The sequence below is a fragment of the Lissotriton vulgaris genome, chromosome 4_1 (genome assembly GCF_964263255.1).
Source record: "Lissotriton vulgaris chromosome 4_1, aLisVul1.2, whole genome shotgun sequence".
Lineage (NCBI taxonomy): Eukaryota > Metazoa > Chordata > Amphibia > Caudata > Salamandridae > Lissotriton > Lissotriton vulgaris.
The window spans coordinates 1,134,789,567-1,134,802,705 of NC_141691.1; the positions used below are offsets into that span (position 1 = coordinate 1,134,789,567).

Genomic DNA, 13,139 nt, shown 5'->3' on the forward strand with positions numbered 1-13,139 from the left:
GATGGCGATGGCGATGTCGGGGGCTGAAGAGGCGTTCATCCAGGTCTCCGTGAGGAAGGCAACATCAGGGGCTGTGGCGTCTAGGAGGTTCCAGAGTTCGATGGCGTGTCTGTGGACGGAGCGGGTGTTGAGCAGGATGCACTTGAGGTGGGTGCTGCTGGTGTTCGACTTGGCGGGTGCTGGTGCGAGACAGGTCCGGATGCAGGTGAACTTGCAGGCGTGGCAGCTGAAAGGTCCGTGGGTGCGTCGTGGTGTGGCCTGGTGGCAATCTGGGGGTCGGCCGGTGTTGAGTGCGATGAGGGTGGCGGCGGAGTACGTCAGGCGGGTCGGCCGGGGTCTTCGAGGTCCAGGGGTCCTGGCACTGGGCGCGGTCCAGGCGCGGACGGGCGTAGACGGGCTTACCTTTGGCGCTCCTTCGGCGCACAATCGGCGTGACCGCTGCGCGTTCGCACGGTCGCCATATAAGGCGAAGTGCGCGGGTGGGCGGAGCAGCTGGGAGGCGGGAGCGGGGAGGGAACAGAAGGAAAAAAGGGGCGGGGTCGGCGGTGGTGGCGGGAAGCGGGGAGCGGGGAGGGAAGACGGAGGGCGGCGAGGTAGGCGGGCAAACAGGAAGGAGGACGCTTAACACGGGCAAAAAATAATAACAACAGTACAACAGGCACAAATGGGGATCAGAACGCTAACACGGGCACAAAAATAATAACAAGCACAAATTTGGGTCAAAACAAAACAAAAACAGAACAGCAGCAGAGTCAGCCGGCGGCCGGCAGCGAGGCAGGCAGCGAGGCGGAGGGCAGGCAAAGGGGCACACGCAGCAGCTGGTGGCCGTGCGGCGCGGGGGTGTCCCACAAGTGGCTCATGATCTAAGGATTACCCAAGTCATCTTTGCTTTACAAAAAAAGTTAAAACATGGCTGTTCGCTACCCAGATCTCTCAGTAGCTTCTTTGTCGTTCCTGTTGCTTTTCCTGATTTCTGGGTCCAACGTGCGGGAGCCCCGTCACTAGGTCAGTCCTGCGCTCTACAAATCTTATTAGCATACTAGAACATGAGGTTCTCATGCATGAGGCTGAACATTCATGGGACCACTGGTTCAGACCATCCCTAGGTGCCCTTCTTATTTTCTGTTTGGGAGCACCCTCAGAAAGGATCTATCTGTTAAACAATCTCCTTTCTCTGTCTACTGACAAAACAGAAGCCTCAAATCTCAAAATGTTGGTGCAAACATTGTGGCATCTGATGGAGATGGAGACATAAGCTTATGAAATAAAAGACAGGATAAACAATTCTGGAAGCTATGAAGTCCTATAAATCAAATCTTACCAAGACTGTTTCAGCATGGTCTGCTCCAAACATCTGAGAGTCCTTAGACTGATAGACACAAAACACAGACAGAACAGCTACCAATGGGAATCCCTTCTATTGCTCTTAACAAATGAAGGCATAAGGATGATATAATCGCTGGCCTCGAGGTGGAGGTGATAGGGTGGGTAAGAATGTGTTGATATTTGGGGTAGATTTGTTAGGTGTGTATGCTCGCCTCTACTTGTATTGCGATAAAACATTAATAAAGGATTGACAATAAAGTATAACTGCATTATTTGACTAAATATCTATACCTGAGCGGTTAAGTGGATCTCCACCATGCCGGTTTACAGCTGCAACACTATTTGATCCACCTGAAGAGTGAGGTGATTGGTTGAAATTCCCTGTATTTGAAGTGTTGGTGGAGCTTCTCGTCATGCTTGGAAATTTGACCGACCTAGCACCACGGCTGACTGATGTCTAGGAGAGAAAATATAGTTTTGAAAATGTTATATAGCTGAACGTGAGAGTAAAGATCGTACCTAATTAGGGCATTCACAATATTGTTGAAAGGCATTCTTCAATGTACTCCTGACCAACATATATCGTTCTGTTGGGTCTGAATCTTCCCGAAACAGACACATATCAAAGCACTTTTGTAATATCTGCCTTTTCGTGGGATTCTTTTACGTCTCACAAATTAAACTTTATCCAGTGAAGTAACTTTGGGACGTAGATGGATGATCAAATAGCATTGCAAATAGAAGAATTAAACTTAAATGCAGAAACATATAATGCATGAAATAGCTCAACCAAGCATTTGGTGCATTTACATTACTCATTATAGAGGACAATAAATATGCACTCGTGTTTCAGGCCCCACACAGAGGCTAAGACAAAACTACAACTACATTTCTCATCACTATCTGGCTGATTTAACTTTCAGAACTTCACGCTGATCTTTTGGTCCACATTTTTCTTTGTGATTAACTATTGAGGATCTCTATGTGACAGAGTAGAGTCGTACTGTTCATGAAAAACTTCTTTATTCACAAATTTGAACACCTTTACAACCACAGCAATGCTGACCTTCCTTCCACTCCAACTGCTCCAGCTAAACTGGATAAAGGCTCCAGAACACTCACTGAAGAGTAGCTGGAATGGAAGTAAGGTTCATTAAGTATAGCCTCAACCAATTTGGGTTTAGTAGCTACACATTCACCGCACAAAACCTGTCCTAAATAGGTCACTGACTTAACTGCAAACCTACAATTTGAATGTTCTACTGTAAGTCTGTTCTTTTCCAACACATCTAAAGCCTTGTCATGTTCTGATTTGTCCTTACCAAAAACGAAAATATTGCCTTGAAAACACCTTACCGTAGAATGTTTGCCAAAAAGATGATAAATAAAAAATTGCTGCTGCTGAAGACAATCCGAAATGTAATCTTTTGTACTGAAAGAAACCTATAGGTGTTATGAATGCAATAATATATTTGCTTTCTTCCTTTAGGCGAATCTGGTGGTACACCGCTGAAAGGTCAATTGTGGAAAACCAATTTTCTCCTTTCACCAAACTAAGCATTTCTGATATCTTAGGTAGTGGAAACTTATCAACTACAATGTTGCTATTAACAAGGTGTAAATCAATGCAAATTCTAATTTTGACATTACTACATCTTGCAATACCAACTGGAGAAATCCACTCCGAAGATTTAATCGGTTCAATTACATCAGCCTTAACGAATTTTTTGAATTCTTTTTCCACTTCACCCCTGAGAAGTACTGGGATATTTCTTACTTTGTGAGTTTTAGGAGAAACCCCACCCTTTAGAATTATCTCATGTTCAAAATTCTTTTACATCCCAATTTTCCCATTGAAAACTTGCAGAAATTTCTTAAGCATTACTGTTCCTACATTTTCTCCTTCATGAAGAACCAAAACAGGCTCAGGACTGTTCGAGTTGTGAATTATGTGTAAATCACACTGGTCCTTCCAACCAAGAACAGAAGGACCATTTTTTAGCAATGTAGAGTTTGTCAATGGATTCCCTATTGTTAAATCTGAAAACGAAAGTTCTAAAACCTAATAAATACATTTTTCTGCAGAAAATCCCCCGGGAGTATAATCTGGTTCAAATACATTACCACCGAACTTTTCTGCAAACTTTGAATTCCAAAGTGTTTCATCAACTATGGTGAATGGTGAACTTGAGTCGTCATACATTTGCACGTCCACACCACCAATATTCATTATGCATAAGGGTTTCTTTTTCTCAACAACCAACTTTTTTTATAAAACATTTTGTATTGATATTTTAAATGATATAACAATTAAATACAGTCCAGTAGGATTTGATGGTACATACAGAGTGGTTCAGTAAGTTATACAATAGTTCACTGGTGGACATGTAACAGTGGGAAATGCATGTGTGGGTGTTGGTTAATGGACAATCGGTATTTATGACATCTCACACCCTTTTTCCTAATTTAGTCCAGTCACTCACATGTTTCTGACAGTGATTCTTCATGCGGGGGTTCACATATATATTTCTTCGGAAAGTATTCCATTTTCCCCATACCCGTGTCCATTTTTTGGGACAACCTCTGTGCACGTAGACTGATTTCTCCACTATCATTGTATTGTCCTTGTCTTTACACCACTGGTGGAGGGTAGGAGTTTATCGGGATCCCCTGTGTTGTGCAATATTACGCTTCGCCAATGTCATGCCTATTGTCACCCAGTCCTGAGCTGTATGGTTGAGATCCTTTGGCTCCTACACATTAAGAAGGCACCTTTTCGGTTCTGGGAGAATCGTGACCGTCGTAACTTGTGAGAGTACCGCATCTCACCAACCAACTTATCGTTGATGTTCAAAAGAAAAGATTTGTGTTGAACCTGGTTACTAATGTCACAAAGCATAATTTTCTTGACCATGTCATCCTCTTTACTGGATGTACCTTCATCAACACACTTGACCCTAAAATCTTTTTTTTTTTGTGTGAAAACTTTTGCGAAGTGTCCAACCATAACGCAAATTGACCACTATTGTTTAAGTACTGGATAAAACTTATAAGAATCTAACTGTGCAGTGCTGTCACAACGGTAACATCTGAACCCTTCTTTTTTCTTGCTGTCAAAAGATTAACTCTGTACTTTTGTGTTACTATCTTTTGCCTTAGAACCTTCTTGCCTAAGTTTCTCTGAATGCCTGTTTTTTACTTTACAAACAACTTCATAATTTAAAACTTTGCTTTCTGCTTTCAAAACCTTGGCACTAGGGCTAGAGAGTTATGCTTTTCTTACAATAGCTAAAATGTAATCTAAAGCTGCATCCCCATTAATCCACAATCTCTCCTGAATTGCTGGGTCACAAGCATGCATCACAAACTGGTCACATATGAATTGCTCTCGTATATGATTAAATGTACAATCATCCGCTAGGATTTTGAGTGCAGCAACATACTCATCAATGTTCTCATTAGGCTCTGGTTTCCTTTGAAAAAACTCAAATCTGACTAAACCAATGCACACTTTAGGTGCAAAATGGTTATCAAAATCACGTAAAAATACATTTGTAGAATTCTAAACTACAAATATGCAAATAAAAAGGGAAAGTTACTTGGAATCTGCAAACACCATCATCGCAAAGTAAAGAAGGTAATTAGATGATCATTTCCAGGGTCTTTCATCTTCCTCACATTGAATTCCCGCCTCCCCCCTCCCCCTCCCAATAATTCAAGATGGCGCCTGTACGGCGTGTAATGACGTGTTAGCGTCAACACACAATTTGCAAGGCAGGCCGGGAAAACACAAGGCAGAGTTAGAACAGATGTGCAAAGTGCATTGGGCAGATGAACGTTCCGTCTCCTGGATGTCAGAGATTCTTGAGGCAGAATCAGAACAGCTGCGCACTGCGCATTCGGTGGATGAACGTTCCACCTTCGGAAACTTGATGTCGGAGATTCTTGTTGGGTGCATTCACTGGTAAACGGTATTCCCTTTTCAAAAGATGCACCGTCAAGGTTGAGCTGAAATCCTCAATATATATACACAAATTAAACACAAATAATTTGCTTACAGAGTAAAAGGTAAGGTCTTCTGTGGCGATGATACAATCCAAGAAAATGCTCACAAATCCAGAGTAATCCCAAAGTAGACGAACGTAGGTGGCTGAAAATGGAGACTAATCCCAAAAGGGAGGAATGGCTCCAAGGGGTTCAGGTGCTCCAACAACTCGTCGCCAAAATTGTAGAGTCATAATGTTAATAAAAAGCTTCTTTATTCACAAATTGGAATACCATTACAACCACAGCAATGCTGACCTTCTTTCCACTGCAACTGCTCCAGCTGAACTGGACAAAGGCTCCAGAACCCTCACTGAAGAATAGGTGGAATGGAAGCAAGGTTCACAAATAAACAAGAAAGGCACGTGTGGTAGCGTGTCATAGAATACATAGGAAAAACATTAGAACACAACAGACAGCTCAGCAGCTGTCAGTATATTCAGTACTCAGTTATGAATACCAACGCCATAATAAAACTCCACATAAGTGGCTGCAGAAAATTGTGAGTCCATCTTCCCAATGCATCGTACAGCCTTCTGTAAAGCACACAGGTGCCTTTTCCTAATCAAGGATTATGTTAAATTTAAAAATGAGTCTCCAGGCTTTATTTGAGTGTCCTCTGCTATGTAGACACTCTCAGCTCTACTGCGGACCACTACCAGCGAGATCCTTTGAATTCTTCTGGATTCTACAGACTAAACTCCTCATTATATACAGTGTGGGAAAAACAGCATCACTGTTGCTGCATTCAAAATTACTGACGCCATAGTGAAGGAAATTGGGTTTCTGTTGCAGTAACCCCCCACTTTTTGCCAGACTACTGATGCACTTTCACTTGATGTGCCCTGGGTCCCTGCCAATCTGGTTTCCAGGCCCTGTGTGCTTTCTCCAAAACCAACCCAATTGGCATCTATGGCCACAGGTCAGCCCCTGGGTACCCAGGGCACTGTGACCAGGAAAGACCCCTAAGGGCTGCAGTACTTATTGTGCCACCCTTAGAGGCCCTATGCCAGTGGAGAGGGAACAGGTGATTAAGCCCTGTACCCATACAGTGTCTAAATCCATTCTTACAATGGACATTGTAAGTGCAGTGCTGCCATTAAGAGTATATGGTGCTGGGAGCTTGCCATTACGATCTCCACAGCACCATAATGGCTACAAAGAAAAGAGGTTTGGGATCAAAATTCTCAGCACATTAAACCCACGTTGATGCCAGTGTGGGATTTAATGAAAAATGCACACAGAGGGCATCTTAGAGATGCCCCCTGAAAAACGACCAGCCTCTGGTGGGTTCCCTGAATGGTACACACCAGCCTGCCACCACCAGACAGGTTTCTGGACCCCTGGAAGCCTTCACTCCCTGAGCCCAGAAACAAAGCCTTTCCTGGAGGGAGGTGTTCGCACCTCCCCCAGGCCAGGAAGAGCCATCTGTGGCAGGGGAGCTTCAAAGGCCTAGCAGCCCTTGTAATGCGACCACCAGCCTCTCCTGATATCAGAACAAAGCCTCCTTTCAGTCTCCCCTCCTTCTTGGCGGGAAGACAGGCGGGATAAACTAGCCAACCCAGAAGGTGTGCCTACCTCTTCCAACTCCACCCCTCAGGTGGGGAGGCGAGGTAAAGCCCACTCATCTAAGCCCGCCGTCTTGCAGATGGGAGGCACTCCCCAAGTTGGACTAGGGATTGTGCTCACTCCCCCACATGGGGTGAGCACACTAAGGGCGTCCTTAGGTCAGTAGCCCAGTGGCCACTGTAAAGATCTCACGGATGCAGTTATGGATCTGTAAGTATATTTATTCATGTGTCAACAGGACACAGAAAAGCACGACTGATAATCTTCTAGGCAGCGATCAACTGTCCCAGCTCTCTAATGTTCTTTTCATTCTCTTGAGGTACAAACATTGTAGGCGTCCAGAGAATGGAAAGACAACCTAACAGCTACTGACCTCGAGATCCCTAAAACGCCCCTAAATACAGTATTTAGTGGGCAGCCCTGAACCAAGAAAGCAGATTCCGGCAACATAAGAATAAAACGGACGAAAGAAGACGCCCAGCAGAGGAGACTGCAAAGAACAACTGACTTATCCCCAGCCCTACCGGCCATCTGCAGGTTCCAGAGATCCTGCGCCAAAAGTCGTCTTGTCCTGCAACCTGCGATCTCCAGACCCCTGGGAGGACTGACTGCCTTCAACAAAGACCGGATCTCCTGTGAACAGCAGCTCTGTTCAGAAGAAAGTCCAAAGAAAGACTCAGAGCCTGCTGAGGAAAAAGAAACCAGACGCAAGAAACCACCACTGCACTGGTCGCCTATGGCCCGAGTTCGAGTGGCCCACTGGTCCCAGTGAGGTCCCACAGCGCTCCAGAGTCAGAGTCCACCATGGGTTGACCCCTCCAGGACTCCCTGACGTCGGCTGCAGCCTCTGTACGGAGACCCACCCAACAGCGATTGGCCCGGTAAGGTGAAATCCAACCTCAAAAGACACCCCTGCACCCAGCCGCCATGGAGAAAGGAACCAGAGGTCCACCTACGACCCTGATCCCCCCAACTTACCTGCCCAGCTGTTGGTTCCTACATGAAGTCTTCCTGGACCAAGCCTGCAGCTAAAAACCAAAACCAAAAATCCCCATTGAATACAACAGGGCACCCAACACCAAAACAGCAACTTGCATCCTGCCGCCGCTGCGGGTTCACTTTGTGTGCTAAACCAAATCCTCCTTTGTCCTGGGGCTAACACCAGGAGCTTGGCTCCCTCAACCTTGTAGCTTGCTGGCCAGCAGCCACCATCCGGAGGCCCCCTATACCTCATTGCATAACATTGGGCCTCAGCACTCTGCAGCCGGCCGCGCTAGTGCCGCTGAGGGTGTAACTAGAGTACATCCTTGACCCTGGGGGACCCCTGAGTCTACCCCAAGAACCTTAACGTCCACAACCAAATAATTACCTCAACCCTATTTTCCTCCATAGGATAACTTCAACTGTTTTTCTTGGAAAAGTTTTTAACCTTGGAGTTTGAAAACCTAAAGAAATTCTTTAAAATTGTGCTATCTAACAAAAACTATTTTACTTAGCTGTTTGCAGGAAATGTCCCAGAGTAGTATCCAGGTATACTACTCTGAGTAGGAAAGGAAATCTAAAAAGTAACTTACCTGGCATTTTACTGAAAAACCCATTCAAGTCTATGCACTGCATTTACTAAGTATTGCATTTCTCTGCATCCGTACTGTAAATCAAACCAAAATGCATATACAATTATCATTCAAACTGTATTTCAATTGCATTACTACTGTAAACAGTTGGTCTGAAGTACTCTGAGTGTGTGAATTAATTTGTTGACCTAGTGTTTACAACAAATGCTTAACACTGTCCTCTGATACTGCTTTACTGCTCGACCACACTACCACAAATAGAGAGTGAGGTGCTATCTAACTTTACCTCAGCCTATCTTTGGAGATCCACTGGACTCTGTGCACACTATACCTCACTTTGGTATAGTATATACAGAGCCAGCTTCCGACAGGGTGCACTTCCAAAGTCCCTGAAAGTCTGCACGAGGGGCACATTTGGTTTCCTACACATAGCATATGGTACTTCCAGGTTATGGTTTTTCCATCTAAATATAATTGTTTCACCTAACATTGGAGAATAACCACGGAACCTAAGTTTCCCTCATTCAGGGTTCTTTTCTCTATGCATATTTCAATGGAAAAATGTGTGTGGGGAACTATAGGCCCTCCATGAATCCCCACAATGACTCCCACTAGGTAACTCTAGATGTTTAGGGATCCGTAAACATGTTGTCAAGCTAAAGAAAAGGAGAGGACACCATAAGAGTCACAAATTAGAGGCCTGTAATGAGATTCATCCTACAGGAATGAAAGTAATTAAACAAGCTCCCACATTTTAGAGGTGGACCAAATGTTGGATATAGAAAAGGGACTGAACCTTTAAGCCCATTGGGGCTTAAGCTTTACTCCCTGGACAAGAGGTAAAGCATGCCCACCCTCCTCTGACTTCGGAAGAGGAGAATAAAGTTCATTGTCTGGCATCATGAAGCGAAGACACAAAGACTGGTACCCAGGTATCTGAGGAGTAAATCAAGAGAGCGCAGGAAGTCTGTCTAAGGTGTAGTCATGCCCTCAGAAATGACATTTTTTTAAGCCTAGCCAGTAGACTTTGGCGAGACCAGAGGATTATTTTCTTCTGAGAGCGAGCATGCTAAGAGGAGTGTCTGAGCATGCCACCCTAGAGATGAACTCCCAGCACACAAAAGAATCCTTCTCTGATATGAGGAGAAGAAAAAAACAAAGAGTTCAGGAAAAATCCTTCCCAAGCAGTAAACAATTTGATGGCAACTTGATTAGTGGGCTAGAGATGCTAACCTCACAGACCTTACTCCAGTGTCTAAAAACGCAAGAATTCACTCATCCTCATGTTCACACATTGATAGGTAGTATGGTCTCTTTTACTTTCTTATGCGCCCAAACAAGATTCTTTTTTGAGCTTTTTAGGATAGTGTTAGCTGCTTGACAATCTTGGTGAATGTTTTGGTATGTCCAGTATCTAAATTCCTGGAAGATCCTCAATCAACAAGGAGGCAGCTAGACAACACCTATCTCCCCAGTGAGGGGATGGGAGGCTAAAGTGAACTCCAATTGATAAAGGGGACATCCAACCCAGCACCTATGCATCTGAAGAGTATAATCTTTAGCTCCAACAAATGCTGTAGGTGTCCCTAAAGGGATCCTGCTATGGCACATTTTGCAAGATAGTAATAGGTCATAGTACCTCTTCTCTTGATGTCAGGTCCCAGAAGTGTAAAGAGGCAGTAGGGGCCAATTCAACAATACTTTAGAGAAGACAGATAAGAACCTCTGGTAAAAAAAAAAATCAGGGCTTTCTCCAACCCAGTACCTGAAGTAGTATACTGCTTTTCATAATATGAACTAGTTAACTAAGGAATATTACCTGAGAGCAAAAATGAAACAGAGCAAAATGGAACCAGGGAAGGTGGTGACTGGCACAGGTCTCTGAATGAAGCCAGGACCAAACAAAGACACACACAGACACTGGGGATCCAACCAGAAAGCAACTGAAATAGTCCACCATTCAGATGAAACCTCAAGATGCACACACATGAGAAATGCCATGAGTGTGTTTGGAGAGAAACGCCTCATGGCATACCCCTCTCTGTGAGAGTGGGTGCACAGAATTATTAGCAATGAAAAATACCCAGAACCAAGCTTCTTTGAGAGACAGGGGAGGAGTTCTGAGAAGTAAGGCCACTGCAGCCAATCAAAGTAATCTTGGCGAAAAGTTTGCAGGAGGACCGAGAGGCAGGAACTAGAATGGGGTACACAGTAGGGGACAGTAGTCCATCTCCCCTCATGCCTTTTCCCCCAAGGTGTTTGAAACATACTTGTGCTACACAAGACTGCCAGCTTCCAGCACAAGACTGCACTTCAGATATCACGCCACCGTCCATGCAGTTTAGCCTACACCACTAAGGCATGCATTGAAGACCCAAAGGGCGAAACATGGTAAGCAAAAGGAAGGCCAATACTAAATGATCCGAGTTTCATGTTAAAGCTATGGTGAGTGCTTCGGGTCAGACTCTGCACACTGGCCATGAAGTGCCTTCAGCATGATCCAGCAAAGAAAAATCCCAAGAACACAGGAGTAAGTCTCACAAAGTGTAATCAGCCTCCTCTTAAAAAGGGGTGTCAATAAACCTCTGAAGGACTGTATAGCTCAGTCGCTGAGAAAAACCACAAAAAACCCTAATGGGATATCAGATGAGGGGCAAGGTTCAGTTCTAGTTGCTGCAAAAGCCAGAAAAGGAATCTGTAGGGGGGCATTATGTTGCAGGAAAGGCTTGGAAGGAAAATAATTCATGGAAATATCAGCTATAGAGGAACTTCAGGGGGTCTGGTGTGCAGGACATACCTTACGAGAAATTGGGGATAAAAAAAAGAGAGTAAAGTATGGCCCAGTGTGAAGGGCAATGCCTGGAGGAAAACAGTGAATAAACCCAGATAAATAAATTCAGAGTCTATTTTGGTTGGTGCAAAACACCCTGAGGACTGCATCCTACTGCTTATCTTCTGAGGCATGAAGACCCTCTAACCTTAGTGAGAAGCCCCACATCGAAAATATTTCTAGAAAAGCAATGGCCCATGGTAGGGGATTATGTTCCTTGTATAAAGCGACGGGGAGGAGGCACTTCTCCTTATGCTTGGAGGTATTTCGAGCAAAGATTCCTGCTACCCTCCTTTATGGAATGGAATTGGTGGATCTAAATCAATGGGATTTTATGCAAAAAATTGAGGGGAAGGTATTAAGGAAAATTTCCTCATTTAATTCAGCCTGCTCCACTTCTTCTTGCAGGCTGGAATTCGGACTGCGAAGTTGCTGGGCTCAAGGGTTTAGTAAAGTATAAATTGGCCAGCAAGGGATTTCATTTATATGAATTTGCAGCACTAGTTTAGGACTTGTTGAGTAACAATCAGAGTACCTAAATTCGAGTTCAATCAGCGGCTATTCGGATCAATTTAAAAGTTTCTAACAATGAGAAAACACAGGATGTTACCACACTAACATCAACAATAGAGTGAATGAATAATAAAACATGAAACCAGGATAGTTTTCTTGTCTGAGAAGTTATTATTTTTGCATTTAAAACAAAGAATAATTCTGTACACAAAATCAAAAATAACATAAAGCAGGGTACATACAAAGATATATAATGGATATTAAAGGTATTGATTACTTTTCCTATAATATATCCATGAAAACTGTCCAGACTGCTAAAGAGGTGACAACTTGATTTCTACTATTAATCAGGAGAAAATCAACAGTCGGTACAAATCATACAGTGCAGAATTGGACTATGTGGGTCGACGTTTCGGTCTTATCTTGATCATTTACAAGACCATCATCAGGACGGAATATTGATATATACAAGGTTGACCCTTTTTTTTATGCCAGCTCACGACACTTATAGGTATAAGTGACGGCCTCAGCTAATTTCTTTAAGAAGCGGGCAATGTGCAGACTCAATTATGAGTATCACGCACTTGTGCATACAGCAGTTCTGCGAAAGACAGATTCTGTTGGTTTATTCAAGTCGCAGTTCTTTTGCCAAATATTAGCAGTTGTTTGGTATAAACGCGGAACGTCAGCAACGAACAGTCCGGAGGCTCAAGGGTTGGCTGCTCTCGTAAGATGGGTAGCATGCTTGGCCCGAGGCAAACCAGGAACCTTACGAGAAATTTTAAAAAAGGAACTTTTGGGCAACTTTAATGAGTTCTCGCAGCTGGTAAAAATTTTTAGAAAAGCTGTTTCGATACTGGAACTGGATGAAAGTACGTTATTTTTACTTTCTCCATCAGAATTAAAGTTAAAGTTAAAAAGTATGTCCTGGGAACTATGTTATAAACTGGATATACTCGCCCAACAGAAGTATAAAGAAAGGGAAGCCCTGGTTTTAACTTATACACCTAAACTAGCCCAGCAATACTTAACTTGGAACATTCCGCATGGTGTCCGTAGGATATGGTACCTTCTACGTCATAATTTGCTTCCACTTAATACACTACTTGCAAAATGGTATGGAGTGTCCCCCTTATGCAATTTATGTAATAATGCTGTTCAAGATCTCAACCATGTACTGCTTATTTGTCCGGTATTGCACCTATTGAGAAAAAAATGGATAAAACCAATTTGTTTACAACTGGGAATCATGAACGTAAAAATGTTCTTCCATGCTCTTTTTT

The 13,139-nt window shown here is 43.7% G+C and overlaps 1 protein-coding gene across 2 annotated transcripts in view; it reads right to left on the bottom strand.

Moving 5' to 3' along the window:
* Positions 1 to 13,139, bottom strand: part of ANKS6 (ankyrin repeat and sterile alpha motif domain containing 6) — a 464,962-nt gene that overhangs the window by 267,592 nt on the left and 184,231 nt on the right. For both annotated transcript variants that reach the window (XM_086965382.1, XM_086965381.1), the window contains exon 10: positions 1,618 to 1,783. In XM_086965382.1, coding sequence (XP_086821508.1) covers positions 1,618 to 1,783 — 166 coding nt within the window. The remainder of the gene's footprint in view (positions 1 to 1,617; positions 1,784 to 13,139) is intronic.